The following is a 17,845-nucleotide window of genomic DNA, read 5'->3' as shown; positions in this document are numbered from 1 at the left end:
GTCTTGGTGTGGAAGCCTTCATCCTCCCCACTGCCCCCTCTCCCCTTCACTTACTTCTTACCCTTTTCCTAGGTTGTCCCTGCCTCAGCCTCAGCCCAGGTCCTCTTCCCCCAAATGCTCTCCCTGCATTTTCTCTCCCCTCTCCGTTCCATTTGCCACATCTTTCTAAGATGACCCATCACACTCCTGCTTTAAACCTTTGAATGGCTCCTCAGAGCTCAGGCTCCAGGCCCACCCCTGCCCCTGTACTCCTCCCCACACTGGTCTCCCACCCCCACTTCCTCCAGCTACCCCGAGATAAACAGTCATGGTGTCCAGACTTGTGTCCACAAATATCTGCCCCCCACCCCGCCACCCAACCATGCATCCCTGTTTCCCACTCCTTCACGACCAGGGTCGGGGTCATCTCACCCGAACCTGACCTTAACTCATTCATCCTTCAGCTACCATCCCACTTCAGGAGGCCCTGCACTGGCACCTACCTGACTGTACTGGCACAAGCCTTGGTGTCCTTGTCGCCTGGCACAGTACCTGGCGTAAGGCAGGCATTCAACAAATGCTGTGCAGTGAATGAATGAATGAGTGATTCTCTAATGGTGAACTAGTGGGCCTCGGATCACTTGACAGACTTCGCTGGGCACAGTGGGGGCATGAGGAAGGGGCTTTCCTCTCGGGGAGATCAGCCTTAGTCCAGCCTGGGGGAGGGGAGGGGGGTCAGGTGCTTTTTGAGGCCATCCAGCCTCCTTTCCTTAAAGCCCTCCATCTCCCTTCACCCCTGGAGACGGGCTCCTGAAAATTAGCTTTCCCTCTCCATCACCAGCACCGAGGATTTCTTCACCAGGAGCATTTCCCTGTTTTCCTCTTCTGGAGAAGTAGAGCTCAGAGCCAGAGCCGAAGCCGGAGGGTGGGGGAAGTGTGGCTCAGATTTGATAAACAGGCAGGAGATTTCAGAGGCAATCAGAGAAGAAAAGAACATACATTATCCCCGGAATTCACAATGCAGCACTAATGAGCTGGGGGAGCTGTGATTTGATCTCCTCCTGCCGCCTGCAGCCCAGGACTAGCGGGTTTCGGAAAGGAGCCTGTAGGGGTGCTGTCTGCTCCAGCATGTCTGCACTGCATGGCCAGGGCTTCCCCCAGGGTGTGAAGGAGGGGGCAGGGGTGTTTGCTGACTCCTGGGAGTCTCGTGGTCCCCCTAGGGGAGGGAGGGTGTTTATTGATCCCCAAATGTGGCTGAGCACAAAGACCCAGAAGACAAGGGGCCACAGATGCCTCCTGGTGGCAGTGGGGCCATCGGTAAGAGGCTCCTCACCAGAACCCCACCATGCTAGCCTCCTGATCTTGGACCCCAGCCACTGGAACCGTGAGAAATAAATTCTGTTGTTTATATGCCATCCGGTCTGTGGTGTTTTGTTATAGCAGTCCAAATGGACTAAGAACTAACCAACATCTATGGAAACTTAACTACACACCAAGCTCTATTTGAAGCTCCTCTCTCACAGTAACTCATTTAATCCTTCTCATTATCCTAGTAGGTACCATTTTATTACTGTCCCCGCTTTACAGATGAGGAAACTGAGAGCGGGAACCTTGACTCTTCCGTCCATGGTTGAACTCCAGCACCCGGGACAGTGGAAACGTAACAAACTCATCTACTTGACACCACGATGTGCTTCAGTGTGGAGCCCAGAGACCAACAGCCTGCCAGGAAGTGGCATAGTGTGACCTGAAGATGGACCGAGGCTCCCCACATCCCTCCCACACTCTTTTCTCCCACACTTGTTTTGTTAAGGGCCTCCGAGACGCAGAACTTGTGTGTGCAGAGAAGCATCAGGTGTAGCTCGTGGCCCAAGTAGATTATACTTACAAGGTAATAAACAGGGATAAACCGTGAATAAAAACTATGGTAAAGTAGTAAAACAGAAAAAGAAGCCAACAATGTGCTGTCATAGTTCTGTTGTCCATCCATCCATCCATCCATCCCCGGTCACTCATTTGAGGAGAATCCATGCCTTAAGCCCAGAGACACGGGGCTGAACGTGACTTAGGCGCCCCTTCTGGTGGGAGGAGGCAGTGGCTGCCTCGGTCAGCATAGCAGAGGCTTGGGGGAGAGCAGCCCAGAGAGTGGCTTCCGGCCTGAGGCCCAACCCCAGTCCCTCTCCTCGGCTCTGAGGGGTGCTTCCCCAGGGTCGGCCCAGCCCAGAGTGGGGCCTCCAGGCACTCTGGCCTGTGGAGAAGGCAGGCCAGACAGGCTTACCCTTGGCCTTTGGGCCGACTGTCCCCTTTCAATGTCTTTGGCCTTTCTCCCTCTCTCCTTGGTGGCAGGCAGAGGGCCCTGGGCTCCTGGCCTGGCCTCTTATGCACAGAGCTGTCTACAGACAGTAGACGCTCCCACCCACCTGCCCCCAGAGCTCTGTTGGGGTGATTGATGGGGCTGCTCTCGCTCTGGGTCCCAGAACGCTCCTTTGAATAATAACTTGGCAAAATTACTCTCTCTGTCTCTCTGTCTTTCTTTGCTCGCCCTATTTCTGATTCGTTTGTTCCTTCTAACTCATTCATCTCTTTTGAGTTCAAGGAAGAAGAATGAGGAAGAGGAGAAAAAAGTGTCACAGTTACAGGAACCATTAGCCCCACCTCCTCATTTTACAGCTGGAGCTGGAGACAGATTGCGCTCAGCCACAGGAGATCTGTGTTAAACCTGACCTCGGCTTGAAGAAGAGAAGAGAGGTGTGGGAGGTGGCGGGGGGCAGGACTCCTGTGGCCCCCGAAGTTGCACTCTGAAGGCTCACTCTGTCCACATGTAAAGCTGGTCCTGTCTGCCTGCAGGATGTTGGCATTGTCTCCTTGAACAGGAGAAGCAGAGAAGGTAGAAAGAGGAAGGAGAAATGGGGTCTGAAGGAGTCATGTCAGCTCACCAACACTTTCTTTAATCACCTATGTGGCAGGCACTGGGGAGATGGAGGTGAACACAGTGTTCCTGCCCTCAGGTTGTTCCCAGACAAGTAAATGGGTTAATACAATACCTGCAGTAGGTGCTGTAGCTACAGTGTGGGTCGCATGCCATCCCATGGGGGAGACTCTTTATTTCGTGATGACAAGGACCTGCAAGGAAGCCTGCACAGATGGGCTGATGATAAAATGTTCTGAAATCTCAATCTGAAGGTGGAAAAGTGGGCTGCAAATGTCAGACACTGAAGAGGCGAAGGCTTGAAGTTGTGACACTGGGTGGTGTTACGGGGAATTCTGAGTTACTGGTATATTCGATGTTCAGAGGATGGAGAGTGAGGTAGACACTGGCAAGGCATGAGCAGTAGACAAGGGCGGGGTTAATAATAATTATTACTGGTTTTAATAACAGCAGATCTTAACAGAGTGCTTAGGTGGGGCAGGCCTGTGTGTGAGTCTCAGGAGTTTGATGACAGCAACAGGACAGTTGTCCAACGGGAAGTTGTGTGGTAAGATCCCCAACAGCGTGGAGGATGGATTGGAGCTGAAAGAAGCCAGAGAAAGGAAGACCAGTTGGGAGGTGGGTGCAATGCAAGAGTTCAGGCAAAAGGCAATGTGTGTGCTGAACCAAGGCAGGGCCAATAGGAAAGGGAGTGGATCTGAGAAACAGGTCGAGTCTCACACTGAAAGGGCTTAGCGATTGACTGAAGCGGGGAGATCGGGGGAGGTAGAGGAGTCGAGGGTACCTCCTGGTGCCACCAGCTGAATAGAAACATTTATGAAACACTGTCAAGCACCTACTGGGGGTCGCACTATTCCGGTCACAGACGCGCAGTGACAAAGAGTTCATTTCCCTTGAAACTTCTTCAGGTTATTCGAAGACAAGTTTCATCTGTATATATAAATTCATATCCAAACAAATTGGGGTGAATCTCAGAACTTTTTTTCTTTTACCAAGAAATGCACCGTTTTCTCTCCCTGGCTGGGTAGCTCATTGATTGTTATATGTCCTCTATACCAAAAGCTTGTGGGTTCGATTCCTGATTAGGGCACGTACCTAGGTTTCAGGGTCAATCCCTGGTCGGGGCAACCAACCTATCTCACATCGATGTTTCTCCCACCCCCGCCCTGCCCCCATATCCTTGGGTGATTTTTTAAAAAATGTACCCTTTTCTCCCCTGTCACATCGGGATGGTTCAAGACGGCCCCATTTGTCCATGGGCAGGATTAGGGCAGCCCTTTTGGGGCCATTCCTGCAAGGCTGAGGTCCGGTGGCTGGAGGCTTCCCTGACAACCAAGTCTCCTTCCAGCCACCTCTGCCATTCAACTTGGGTATTTTTCCCCCTGGGATAGATTTCCTCATAAAATAAATGTCTTGTCTGAATTAATCTTATTTTTAAAAGGAGAAAGTCATCATATTGTAAAGACAGGCCATAAAAAGATGCACCAATCTGTCAGGAAAGCTGGTTAATGTGAGGATTTGTTTAGCGGAGACAGCGTGCCCTGAGGCCTCCAGGCTGTAAGGCTAGGCAGGCGCTGGCCCGGCTCTGTGTGCAATTTCCCTTGAATGCCTGTGTGCAGAATTCCCCCTGAATGCCGGTGGCCTCTGCAGTCACTCTGGACCAGCCCCAGGCCTGGAAGAGGCCTTTTGTTTTAATATTTAGACCTTTAAAGGGCAGCTTTGTATATTGAGTAGGGCTGCTGGAACAGCCTCACTTTTCAGGAGCAGCCCACAGCTGGAAGGGGTAGTCCCATTGCCCCAGATGTGCCTGGAACACTTCCATTTGAGGGCTAATTAATACGAGGGGATTCTAGATGATAGCTCAGACAATCTCTCCATTTTATTTTATTCTTTTAAAAATATACACAGGCCGTAATATAAGTGTATGATAAAAAAGTAAAATATGAGTAATACATAAAATACATAGTGTAAAAATTCTATACTGTGAGACATCACATGAGAAATACATAAGTACATGAAACAGAAAAATGCCAAAGTCCCCCTTTACCCCCGCCACCACTGACCACCGCAAGCTACATGGCGTTCCTCCTTCTCACCCTGTTCCAATGCATTGCTACCTATTTATATTGTGCATGGTACATATGCAGTTCATGTTTTGTTGCACGAATAGAATCATCTCCAAATTTCGTACTTCTTTTACTTACCATCCTATTTTGGGTTTATTTAAAAAATAAAGTTATACATTCCCTCCATTCCCACTCTTCAGAGCAAGCAGATAAACCCACGTTTCTGTGTGTCTTTGAAGATATGATTATGCCTACACTAGCCTTTAAGCACATGTATCCATCATTTGTTCATTTTATGGATGAGGGAGTGAGAGCTCAGAGAGGTCACGGGCAGATCCAGGTCACACAGCTGACTGGAGCAGAGGAAAGTGTGAAGCCCAGTACCCCGACCTCAGAGGGCAAAGACCTCTCCATTGAATGTCTGCAAGGTGTTTTCACACAGCCAGTCTGGGCTGGTGTCTCTAATCCCTTCCTAACCTTGACCTGGTCTGCAGGGTGGTGACACTTCTCACTACTGCCCATGTTGCCCTCCCCTCCCAGGAATACTATAGGTTCTCAGTGTGTTAATGGACTTGTGCTGCACATCTGGGGACCTGCCTGACCTTTTGTTTCACCATGCCTGCTGCATCCATCAGAGCTGTGGTCACAGCAGCCCTCCGTCACAGAACCTGGTGAAGCGACTCACTCAGTGAGCTAGCATTTGCACCTTTGTTTCCAGCTAACAAATGACAATTACATGCAGAGAGCCCTTCCCAAGCATAGTTCCCTTTTTAGCAACCTCGTGGCTTGGTCGTAACTGATGTCTGCATTAGGCATGTTGCCCCTCCCTTTGTGCTAGATTCGGGGCCCAGGCCTGACCCTGTGAGGCTCACAGCACCCATCCCCTGTCTGTCTGCAGTTGGCCTGTGCTCCTCTGTTCAGTGGGTGGGTGTGTCAGGTGTCTTGGGCCCAGGTGTATCTACAGCATTGCCAACATCTGGGTGAAAAGAGAAAAGTCAGCCAGCCGTGCAGATGCATTTGACTCCTGTTGACAGCAGGATGGCCCCTTCTGGACACCTGGGAACCATCTGGGTGGACAGACCAAGTGATCTGCACACCCACATATTTGATCCTGCCACCTGTGATCATATGAGATGGCAGAGCCTGGGCCTACAAACTCTTCCCAGGAAGGCCCATCCTGACCTTGCAGATGGGCAAGAGAAAATCCCAGAATCTGGACACTAGGTGTGGGCGAGGAAGGTGTGTGTGGGCGCTCATGTGCATGTTTATGTGTTGGGACAAGAGGCTGGCAGCTAGAGAAACTCTGAACTTGAAAATGAACTCTCTGATGTCATAGTTGTGCCTGAGACTGGGCCTGGACATGTTGCCTTGAGCCAGGAGCTATGGAGTGAGTTGCGGTCTTCTCTAACCTGTCTCTGATTCGGGGCTGCTCAGTAAGCAATCTCCTTCCCAGCAAATGATTGTTCCTGGGATCCCTGATTCAGCATCGCCCTCCAGTGGGCAACTGGAATATGTCTGGAGAAAAAAGCCTTTGGACACATTTGGTCACAAATCAAACACGTGGATTTTAGGATCTTGATTCTTTTCCTCTCCTGGCCCAGGGACCTCCAGCCCAACCCGTGGAAAAGGCACAATCTACAATCCCGTCGGGAAGTGCCGGATTCCAACCCCATGAAGGTAGCTTGGGGAATGATGTTCTAGACTGTCACAGAAAAGACACAACCTGGCAAGACTGGCTGCAAGGTGGAGGGTGCCCAGGAACCATGGGGTTTACAGGTGACAGCTCATATCCAAGGGGTGAAGGCAGCCTTCCCACCCCTGCCCTCAGCCTAGGGCCTCTGCTCCCCAAAGTGTCTCCTAGGAGAGCTTTCGCATCTGCCGTCTCTTCCATCCACTCCCGCCCAGAGAGTGACAGATGCAAACAGAGGCTGGGATGCAGAAAAAGAGGGAGCCCTGACAGAGCCAGAAGGTGCAGGGGCAATGATAAAGAACCACCCAGGCATAGAAGATGAACGCCCTGAGCACTTACAGTGGTCTCATTGCACTTTCAGTCATGATTGGAGAGGTCATCAGTCCTATTCTTCAGAGGATGCAACAGGCTCAGAGAGCTTGCCAGGGCCATGCAGCTGGCGTGTGGCTGAGCTGAGCTGCAGGTGGCAACCTGCTTGATTTCTGGCACAAGGCCCTTCTGTGACCCTACAGACACAGGAGCACTGTCTACATCCTATTTCTCAGTGAGTGAGGAGTCAGGAGGCACTGACAGGTGGAGCAGAGGAGGGGCACTGAGGGACACCCCCGGAGGGAGAGAGAAGACAGAGAGGGAGGGAGAGAGAGGAAAAGGGGCACGAACAGAGATGATGGGAAGACAATGACATGGAGAAAGGTAAAAATATATATATATGGTGCTTATCTCTCCCTACAGGAATAGATTTCAGAGAAAATATGCATTCTAAGTCTCTTCCCATATCTTCAAAATCAGAATTTCTGGGAGTGCAACCCAAGAATCAGCACCTACAGAAATCTACTCTGAGTGGCAAAGTGTGCTTTGAAATATATCACAAAGCAAGGCACACTGCTGGGTGGGTGGAGGGAGGGAGGGACAGACAACATGTCATAAACCAAATACAGCAAAATGTTAATTGAGGACTCTAGAAACTAGATAACACTGTTCACTGTACAATTCTCTTAATTTTCTGTATGTTTGAAAATTTTCACAAAACACCAAGGGAGAAATTTCCCAAGTGATTGTGGTGATTCAGTGAGTCTAGGACCCCTGTTGTAGGGGGAAGCCCCCTCGGGGGGCTTCTGGAGGAGCAGCTGCCCCGGAACCCCCCCTGGTGCGGGGAGTCCATCCGTCCCTTGGGGCCTCCGGCTTTGCATGTGGAGCAGGATTCGGGGGCTGCCCTGTGGGGTACTGGCAGCCATGCCATCCAGCTGGCTGGTGGTGTCGACTGGGGCAGAGCCCGGAGAGGAGGGGCTAGAAGTTCTCTTGGAAGAATCTGAAGCCAAACTGCTCACAGTGGGCCTTGAGCACCTTGGCCAGGGCTGGGGAGCCGCAGAAGAAGACCTGCACCTTGCCCTTGTTCTCCGCGGCCACTTTCTGGAACACCTGGAGTCCACGGGGTTGGGGGAGAACAGAGTGAGGAGAGGTGGGACTGTGGACCCGCCCAGGGGCACACCCACCTGAAGCTGACAGTGTAATGGGTGGGCAGCGGCAGGGATGGCCGTCTGTCCCCATGAGGAACACTGAGACTCAGTTGCTTCTTTTCAGAGCAGAAAGTCCAACATGCAGCCATTTGTCCAGGGGGCATTTGCTCCACCCATAACCTGACCCAGACCCCAAGAGAGGGGGTGGGCCAGAAAAAGCTTAAGACCCAGGCCCTCGCCCAAGGAGCTGTGTCTGTGGGGGAGTGCGTACCACGCTAACTGCTGGGCTGGCGGACCACGGCACGGCCAGCCAAACCCAACTGCCTAAACCCCAGTTGGCGCCCAGCTGGCCACTGCCTCCAGTGAAATATCCCTTTCCTGAAGTTAGGCACCCCCGCCGCCACTGTGGGGTCCCTTTCCACCCCAAATTCTGCTTAAGAATCGCCTTTGCAGAAAGTCCTCTTTGGTGTCCAAGCTCCACTGGCATCCCGTTCCCTTCTCAGCTCCCACCACGTGGGCCTGGGTTATCTACGGCAGTGTGGAAGCAATACTTCTGGGTCATTCTGTGGAACTCTGGACTCCAGTTGGTAAGCACAGGGGAGAATAATGAAACCAATCTGAGAAATAAAATGGGAAGGCTGCACACTAGTTTGTGTCCCTGGGACTCAGTTCCCACATTTGTACCAGGAAAGGATAAGACCAGATGCTGTTCGCTTGGGCCATCTGACTCTGGTTTGTAGGAATCAGGGCTGGGAGAGGCCTCGGAAGTCGTATAGGCTAACTTCCTCTCTAAACAGAGGGGAAAACTGAGGCCAAGGTGGACAAAACGAACCAGCAATGGACCCGAACGTAGGTTCCCTGCCGCAGGTCCAGCCCTGAGATACTGGATGGACTCCAGATGCTGGCCTCATGCGTTGCCACTGGCTGCTTGGCCCTAGTCTGCCCAGCCCCCACTTCAGGCTCTCGTCCCCACTGGTCCCTGCAGGCCGAGTGTCTCCGACTGGCCTTTACCTCATTCCAGTCTGGCCGCCCAGGCTGAGTGCGCGTCTGCAGGCCTGTGATGGAGTCCTTCTTCTCCTTCTTGGCCATAAGGTCGAGAGCCATCTGCAGGCCAATGGCCTTCATGTCATTCTTGCTGAGTGCAGAGGTCATGTACATGTGCAGCTCCAGGAAGCGGTCTATGTGGTGGGGGGAGAGGGTGACACTGAGGGCCAGCAGCAGTGACAGGGACAGGGTAGAATGTCAGCCACCTCGCTCTGGGGCTTAGAGAGACACCAAGAGGGCTTGGAACTCACACCCACAGCCACCGTGTTCACCCAGGACCCTCACGTGACCGGTGCAGTAGAGAGGAGCGGCGCTCCCTGCTTGGGCCAGGCCCACCCTGTGCATGGTGCACATGGGTTGGTTTTTATCCGTTATCCAACGCGAGCCTCACAATTACCCAGGAGTTCCAGTTCCAGAGGGGAATTAATCCCAGGGCAGCGGGGCAGTCCTTGGGCTCTAAAGTGTGTATCTTCCATTCCACATGGTGCGTGCTCGGTCAAGCTGGGGACACAAGGCACGCACACATGGGAAGGTCACTGGGACCAGAGGACGAAGGGTTGAGTGAGTGGATCAGAGTGCACGAGCTACTGGTGCCCAGGGAAGGGCTGGAGCAGACAGAGCTGCTTCCTGGAAGCGCGGGGACTGGGCTAGGTCTTGGAAGACAGGCAAGGTCAAAGAAGAGATGAAAGTTCTCAACTAGCTCTTCACTGTTTTATGAGGTACCAGTAGCCCAGTTTCCCTTTTTTCTTAAGGTCTTGGCCACTGTTTAAATGCAAATGGCCTGAGAAGGGATACCACGTTTTATTTCTCATATCAGGAAACTTGAGCAGTGCTGGGAGGCATGGGAGCGACGGTGAGGGATGCCTGCCTGAGAGAGCCCTGTCCCTCTTCTCCCTCCTGCAGTCACCGCACCCTGGAGAGGGGTAAGAGAAAGAGGAGGAGACGGAGGGAGGAGAAAGATCTGACCTGTCATAGTTTCACACTCTCCAAAACAGCTGAGGTTGAGACACTCATGCCCTTTCTGGAATGCTCTCCTAAGGAAATCATCCAAGGAAGGAGGAAAAAAACTATGTGTGTGTACATATTAATAACAGCTTTACTTATGATAGTGGAGAACCAGGAATTAAAAATACGATTAGTAGTAGGAGCTTGATTAAATAATTTGTGGCAAACCACTAACTGTATCATTCACTAATAGCCATTAAATACTACTACCACTTCTATTGCTAGTTTTATTGAGTAGCTACTACTTCTGCCACTATTAAGTTTATTGAGCAGTTACTATGAACACTACTACTATTACCACTAAATATATCGAGCGATTATTAAGCTCCAGCCACTATTCTAAGTGCTGTACAGATGATATCTCATTTAATCCCACAACAGATGAGATGGGTACAAGTCGTAGCCATATTTTTCAGATGAGGAAACAGAAGCAAAGCAGTTAAAAATGTGTCCAAGCTTCTACAGCTATCGAAGGATAAAGATTTCCAACCAAACAGAATGACTTGATGCTTAAGCTATGAAAATTCAAAACAAGTCACAAATTCTTTACCTCAAACTATCGCATAAAATCAAAATTAAAATTAAAATCAGAGGCTACAAGTTTCAGCTGCAGTTTATGTAAAACCTGGGTGACAATTTACCTCAAGTGACCTTGAAAGCAGGAAGCATTGGGTTAATGCTTACCCTTCGTTTACCCAGACCAGGAGGAAGCAAGCAGCAAACACTTGCACACCAGTAACTAGAAATTTTAATTAAATCTGTACTGTTCCCCTCCCTTGTCATCATAAAATTCAGTCTCTAATGAATTAATATACATAAAGCTATTTAGAACAAAGTGGATACTATATAAATATTTGCTACAATGTTATTTACAAGAAAGGGCAGGGAGAGTTCCTGTAACATTCTAAGGCTTAACAGTTATCTTCCAAAGACTGTTGACTTGGGCTTTGAGGCTTTGAATGTTTGTTGTAGTAGTAAATTACATCAGTTTGAATGTTTCTTGTAGAAAACTATGTTTGATTGCTTGAACTTACAAACTATGTTTATTATAGGAATTTCAATTTACTCACGGCAACCCTGTGATAATTAAACTGCCAAAGATGATCTACTTCCAATGAATTCAACCAGCATAAAAAAATACCAATTCTTTTGAAGTTCGAAACATATCTAAAGATATTCCTCCCTGTATAAGTTATTCCACAAGGAAAGCAAAACGAAACAGCAAAAAAAAATGGACCTAACAGGTTAACTTCGGAATGTAGGACAAAACCTCTGTGTGCCACGAAGATGTCCCGTATGATGTGACTCAGAGAAGCCTGTTGTCATATATACCAAGCACTGGTTTGGTAAAAAGTGTAGAATGTACACGGGGAGGGGTGGGGTGGGGCAGACGGCAGGGGCTGGAGGACAGCATTTGAAACATTCATTTCAGAGGAAGATGTAAAAGGAGGGACCACACAGTAAAAGAACTCATATGTGCTAAGATGCTTATTTTAGACTGCTCTTTAGGTGTTTTTATTGCCACTGCATCAGAAAAAATATTGAAGTTTCCATCCCAATAAATATATATGTGTATTCACATGTTCATTTCTACTAACTGGTTCTGTGCATTGAACACATGGTTGGAGTAAGAAGAACTGTATGTACTTTCTCACCTTAAACAATGGACAAAATGCATGAAACCACAGTCAACAGGTACTGCGGGACCGGAAGTGCCACTGGAGCAAATGAAGTGAGACCTGTAATTGCCCCAGCCTAGAGCTGGTCTCACCGAGTGAGAAGACAGAAACTGGGGTTCAAGGAGGCCAGGACAACTAGAACACGCAGACCCAATGCCAGAAAAGGGGAACTGCAGAGAGATAGAGAGAGGGAAGGAAGAAGAGAAAGAGAAGGGGAGGAAGAAAGGGAGTTAGGGAGGGAGCTAGCTCTGGAAATCTGCATAAAGCTTCCCCTCAGCCTCTGGCTAAGCATCAATCTGTACATGTATGAAAGAAAATTCCAGAAAACACTAGGCTGAACAGTGCCTGGAGCTCAGACAGAAGTGCAGGTAATTTGGGCTTCCACCAGCAAGAGGGGGGAGATCTTGTAATACCCAGGGCAGTAGGTAGAGTCCTCAGAGGTGTAAGGTCTTACTTAGTAGTGGGGCCAAATTAGCCCCGCAGTAAAGTCTGCTCTGGACTCACCATACCAAAGCTGAATGCAAGTCTTGAGGGGATGAAATTATCCTAAATAATGTAACTGTGCACCAGAACAAAAACTAAATACTATTTAAAGAAATACCACAAAATCCAGAAAACAAAAACATGCAATTCACAATGCCCAGCAGCCAATAAAAAAGGACTGGGCATGCAAAGAAGCAGAAGGCGATTCATAACAAGGAGAATATCAGTAATTAGAAACAGACCCAGAAACAACAGGTGTGATGGACTTAGACAAATATGCTTCACAAGTATGAGGAAGTTTGAAAATCAAAACAAAGCACGTATGATGAGGAGAGAGATGAAAGGCACGAGAGACCCAGAAAAATACAAGCTCACTGGATAGGATTAACAGATATTTAAGGTCTGTTGGTTTTCCAAATAAATTTTAGTATCAGCTTCTCAACATGCATTTTTTTAAAACCTGCTCAAAGTTTGCTTCAAATGGGAATGATAGGAAAGGTGCTGCAGAAGAAAAATCAGTGACCCTGAAAACACAGAAAAGAAAACCACCCAAAATGAAGAACAGATTGAAAGGGAAAACCAAAAAAGGATGGTGTCAGAGACCTGTGAAATATCAAACCATCTAAAGTCTGTGTAAGGGAAATGACAGGGAGGAAAAGGAAGAAGAAAAAATGGGAAGAACAAATGGCTGAAATTTATCCAAATTTGATGAAAACTGTAAGCCCATATATGCAAGAAGTTTAATGAACTCCAAGCACAAGAAATGTGAAGAAAACCACTTCTCAGAGGTGTTTTGTAGTTTTCAGTGTTCAGATCTTGCCCATATTTTGCTACACTTACATCCTTAAGTATTTCATGTTTTTCAAAATTTTTCAATTACAAATCATTTGTTGTTAGTAAATAGTGATGCAGTTGACTTTCGCATGTTGACCTCACATCCTGACCTTGTAGAACCCACTGTGACACTGACGCAACTGAAGAGCTAAAATTACAACATTTTTATAAGGAAACAAAGGAGAAAATACTCAAGACTTGGGTAATGCAAAGATTTTAGGTAGGACCAAAAAGCATGAAGAATTTTAAAAATTAATCGCTTGAACATTTTGTGCTTCAAAAGAGTTTAAGGAAATGAAAAGATGAACAGCAGACTGGAGACAAGTGTCTCTGAGATGCACACCTGAGCAAGAGAACCTGTTTCCAGACTCCAGGGACAATGCTTACAACTTAATAAAAAGAAGATAACACCCGGGTTTAAAGAGTGGACTAAATATTTGAAACTTTACAAAGATGTACAAACAACAAACAAGAGCATGAAAATATGTCTTGTATCATTAGTCACTAGACGAATGCAAAGTAAGAACACATTAAAATACCACTACACCCCTTCTAGAACAGCTAAAATAAAAAAGACCACCCACACCAAATCTTAATGAGGTGTGGCACAACTGGAATTCCCATCCATTGCCAATGGAAATGCAAAATGGCATGGTCACTTTGGAAAACAGTTTGGCAGTTTCTCAATAAAGTTAAACCCAACACATACCCAGCAACCCCACTTCTAAATATTTATCCAAGAGACATGGAAACATATGTCCACACAAGAACTTAGATGCACACATCTATAGCAGTTCTACTTAAAATAGCCAAGGAGTGAAAACAACTCTAATATCCATCACCTAGTGGATAGAAAAACAGACTGTGATATATCATAAAATAAAATACTACTCAGCAATGAAAGGGATTAACCACTTACTGGTACGTGCAACGACACGGATAAACCTTAAAGATAGGTTAAGTGAAAGAACTAACACACACAAAAGACTGCACATTACACGATCCCATTTATAGAAACCATAAATGAGAGAAAGCAGATCAGTGGTTGCTGAGGATAAGTTGGGGGCGAGGGTGTTGGGATGAGGGAGCCTCTGGGGGACGATAGAGATGTTTCCTATTTTGATTGTGCTGATTGATGGTCACACAACTGTATACATTAGTCAAAATGTCATTGTATTCATTGTACGATTATACTGTGTGGGGTGACTTTGCCTGCAAAGTCATCCGTTCCCCGCCCCCCACACCCCCCCCCCATCTGCCATGGATGAAAATGTAACTACCAAGGCATGATCTGCTTGGGGAGGAAAGGTGGCTGATCCCCCAAAGGGGAAGGGCCAAGAGCCCCTTCCTCAAGGGGCTTTTATTGGTTTCATTTGCACAAGAACACAGGTAAGGATCAAACAATAAATAGCATTCAAAGAACCATGAGGGTTTATTCTCAGTCAGGGTCAGATAGCTAAAGAGCCATAAAATTTGAGGAACAAACTTCTTGCTTGGACCTTTATCATTTAAATGAGAGCATTCTAAATAATGCAGGTTTCACAGGATTTTACATATTCTTTCTTATGCCTGATCACCTCTGGTCTCACCAGCAAAGGGCTGCACCACCTTCCCCATCATAGGTTTTTAGGCATATGTGGATTAGAGCCAGGAAGTGCTTCTCCCAGATGGAAATGGGGACTCAGACTAGTCAGAATAGCCACAGAGGAGGGTCCATCACTCCCTCTTTGTTGCAGCCCCCCCAAGTCCTTCCATGAGGGCCTCCCAAGTGATTGTATCAGGCTTAGGTTGCCTCCCTCCGAGGGGTCGTACCTGTCATAGACTAACCAACCAAGCATTGGGGGCAGGGGACAAGCTTTGTCTCCTTAGTGGCTCACATTCCGGAGGTCACTCACTCAGCTTTAGCCATGGGGGGCGGGTACACCTCCTGAAACCAGGCAGAGTGGTTCCCAACAATACTGATGAATTTTATTGTATGTAAATTATTCCTAATAAAACTTTTTTTAAAAAGGGATGAACAAGAGTCATCTGAGAAGTCTGTTAAAGTGTATGTTCCAGGACCCTCACCCAGACAAACTGCTTTGGAAGATTGTTGGTAAGACCTGGAAATCTAAATTTTTTTTTCAGATTATTTATTTATTTATTTATTTATTTATTTATTTATTTATCTAGTGCAAAGAAAGTGGAAAGAAGGGAGAAAGAGAGGGAGAGAAATATTGATGTAAAGTGCAAAATGATAGGTTGCCTCTCACACGCCCCCAACGTGGGACCGGGTCTGCAACCCAGGCTTAGGCCCTGACGGGAATTGACCCGTTGGCCTTTCCCTTTTCGGGACAATGCCAAACCCACTGAACCACACCAGTTAGAGCTGGAAACCTGAATTTTTAACAAGTACTCACTTTGTATTAAAAAATATATAGTGAGCCCTGGCTGGGTGTCTCAGTTGGTTAGAGTGTCGTTCTGTGCACCAAAGGCTGTGGGTTTGGCCTTGGTCGGGGCACGTTCCCGGGCTGTTTGTTCAGACCCTAGTCTGGCCCTGTGCAGGAGGCAACTGACTGATGTTTCTCTCTCTCTCCCCCCCCCCTTCCTCTCTCTCTAAAAATCAATCAAATGTATCTTCAGGTAAGGATTTAAAAAAATAAAAGGAAAGAAACGAAATGGAAAAGAGAAATTAGGAAAAAGAAGGGCATACATTTCCATCAGTGGTGAATGAGAAGAAAATACCAACAGGGAACCCTTTAAAAGCCTGGAATAGCCTGGCTGGCTGGGTATGGTTATGAATGACTTTTTCCTCCTTTAGTTTTTGTTTCACAAAATGTTACATTTAAGTAGGAAATAAAAGGAACCCTCTCTCCCCTGTATTTTTGATAGAAATGGAAAAATCTAAACACCTTCCCCAAAGACCCTGACCCTGGGCCACCCCACCTCCCGCCCACTCCCTCGGCCCTGTCCTTCTCCTACCCTCTCCAGTCTCCTGGGCCTGGTCCATCTCCAGCTTGGTCAGCAGGCTGACAAACCACTCGAAAGCCCGCTGGTGTCGGTTGATCCAGATGAAGTCCACCTAGGGAGAGGGGCCTTCGGTCTGAGTTGGGGCCTACCTGTTCACAGCATGCTTGTACCTGTGATCTGCGAGGCTACCCTAGTGTGAGCAGGGCACACACACTCATCCCCTTGGAACACAGGGAAAACTGAGGCTCACAGAGGGAGGGGCCTTGACCAGGTCACTGAGCAGCAGAGGACCAGGCCAGGGTCCTGACTGCTGGGTCAGGTTTTATGTAACAATACTCTCTTGTTACAGCCAGCACACAGCACTCTGAGATCTTAAACAGAGGACAGCCAAAAAACGTGACTTATTTTTGAAGGGATTCTTGGAAGTGCCCCAATCAAAATAACTGTTCAAAAGGCAAACATTTTCATTTTTAAAACCATCACTGGGTGATGTTAGTAAGCATTGTGGCTGTAGCTGAATCCAGGCTACCTGACTTTCAAGCTCCTTGGTGTCTAATGAGATGCTGTCTACAGAACCGCTCAGAGGTGACAAGGGGTGATGGCAGGGGGCAGCCTGGACGCTTAGGAGGCACCAGGAAAATGTGGAGCACTGAGGGGGTAGGGGTCTGGGGACCAGCAGACCCCAGCAGGGAAGAAGTCATCTGTCCCTCCCCTATCTTGGCACAGGAGGGCCTGGCTCCTGTTCCAGATGGCATCCCAGGGAGAGGGTTCCAGGCCTGCGTATGGGAGGCCACGCTCACCTTGTGGAGCTTCATGTCATCGTCCTGGATGCCCTCCATCCAGGAGTGCTGGCAGCTGGGGCAAGTGCGCTTTCTTTTCTGGTACCTTAGGGGAGGTGGGGGCAGGGGTTTTGAATGCAGGGTGAGTAAGAGACTTTTCAGGACCCCAGAGAAAAGGGCAGGGAACAGGGAGGGAGGGGGAGTGACAGAACCCATCCTATGAGGAAGGAGGGGGATGAGACCCCAATAAGAGAGGCCGGAGGCGTAGGGGAGGAGAGACAGAGAAGGGGAGAGGGAGACAGGTGAAAGGGGAGAAGGGAGGGAGGGAGGGAGAGAAGAGGGGAGGGCTGTCTCAGGACTCTGCCCAGGAAGCAGGCTGGAGCCTCAGCCTGTCCACCTACCTGAACATGATGCTCTGCAGGATGGAAGCAAAGGGGGTGATGCCAATGCCCGCCCCGATGAGTACCGCATGCTCAGAGGCAAAGATCCTGCGGGTGGGGGTTCCATAAGGGCCACTGATGTAGCACTGCACACCGGAGAGGATGGAGGAAAGAGAGGGTGAGTGGGTATGAGGAGAGCTGGACCCCGAGACTTCAGGACCTGTGTCACACACAGGCAGTCGCCTCCTGGCCTGGGACCCAGGTCTAAGGGGTTCCCACTCCTGTGCTCCGAGCACTTGTCTGGGAGAGCCCTAGGACTCCAGAATGTGGAGCCAATGGGAGCAGGGCTCACAGCATCCCTGTGTGCAGCTGGGACAGGGGGTTTGGTTCCATCACCTGGATACCTGGAAATCGGCCCATGGGGACTTGCCGGACTTGGGCACCAAGGGCCACAGCAAGCCTTCCCTACAGGCATGTGGGGGCAGGGTTTTCCGGAACCACTTACCTTGATGTCACAGAATTGGTGGTTCTCAGGGGACAGCTCAGAGACCTGTGAGGAGTACAGTAGTGA

The 17,845-nt window shown here is 48.7% G+C and overlaps 1 protein-coding gene across 2 annotated transcripts in view; it reads right to left on the bottom strand.

Moving 5' to 3' along the window:
• Positions 1 to 4,816: 4,816 nt before the first annotated feature.
• NOX5 (NADPH oxidase 5) overlaps positions 4,817 to 17,845 on the bottom strand; it is a 41,939-nt gene continuing 28,910 nt past the window's right edge. For both annotated transcript variants that reach the window (XM_037054232.1, XM_037054231.1), the window contains exons 12-17: positions 17,780 to 17,824; positions 17,296 to 17,420; positions 16,916 to 17,000; positions 16,128 to 16,227; positions 9,133 to 9,299; positions 4,817 to 8,083 (exon numbers count right to left, since the gene is read on the bottom strand). In XM_037054232.1, the coding sequence (XP_036910127.1) occupies positions 7,952 to 8,083; positions 9,133 to 9,299; positions 16,128 to 16,227; positions 16,916 to 17,000; positions 17,296 to 17,420; positions 17,780 to 17,824 (654 nt within the window). In that variant the 3' untranslated portion in view covers positions 4,817 to 7,951. The remainder of the gene's footprint in view (positions 8,084 to 9,132; positions 9,300 to 16,127; positions 16,228 to 16,915; positions 17,001 to 17,295; positions 17,421 to 17,779; positions 17,825 to 17,845) is intronic.

Source organism: Sturnira hondurensis, unplaced genomic scaffold (genome assembly GCF_014824575.4).
Source record: "Sturnira hondurensis isolate 20B ecotype Veracruz unplaced genomic scaffold, ASM1482457v3 Scaffold0008196, whole genome shotgun sequence".
Taxonomy (NCBI): domain Eukaryota; kingdom Metazoa; phylum Chordata; class Mammalia; order Chiroptera; family Phyllostomidae; genus Sturnira; species Sturnira hondurensis.
The sequence above is the reverse complement of the archived record's forward strand: the minus strand, read 5'-3'. Positions and strand labels throughout refer to the sequence as shown.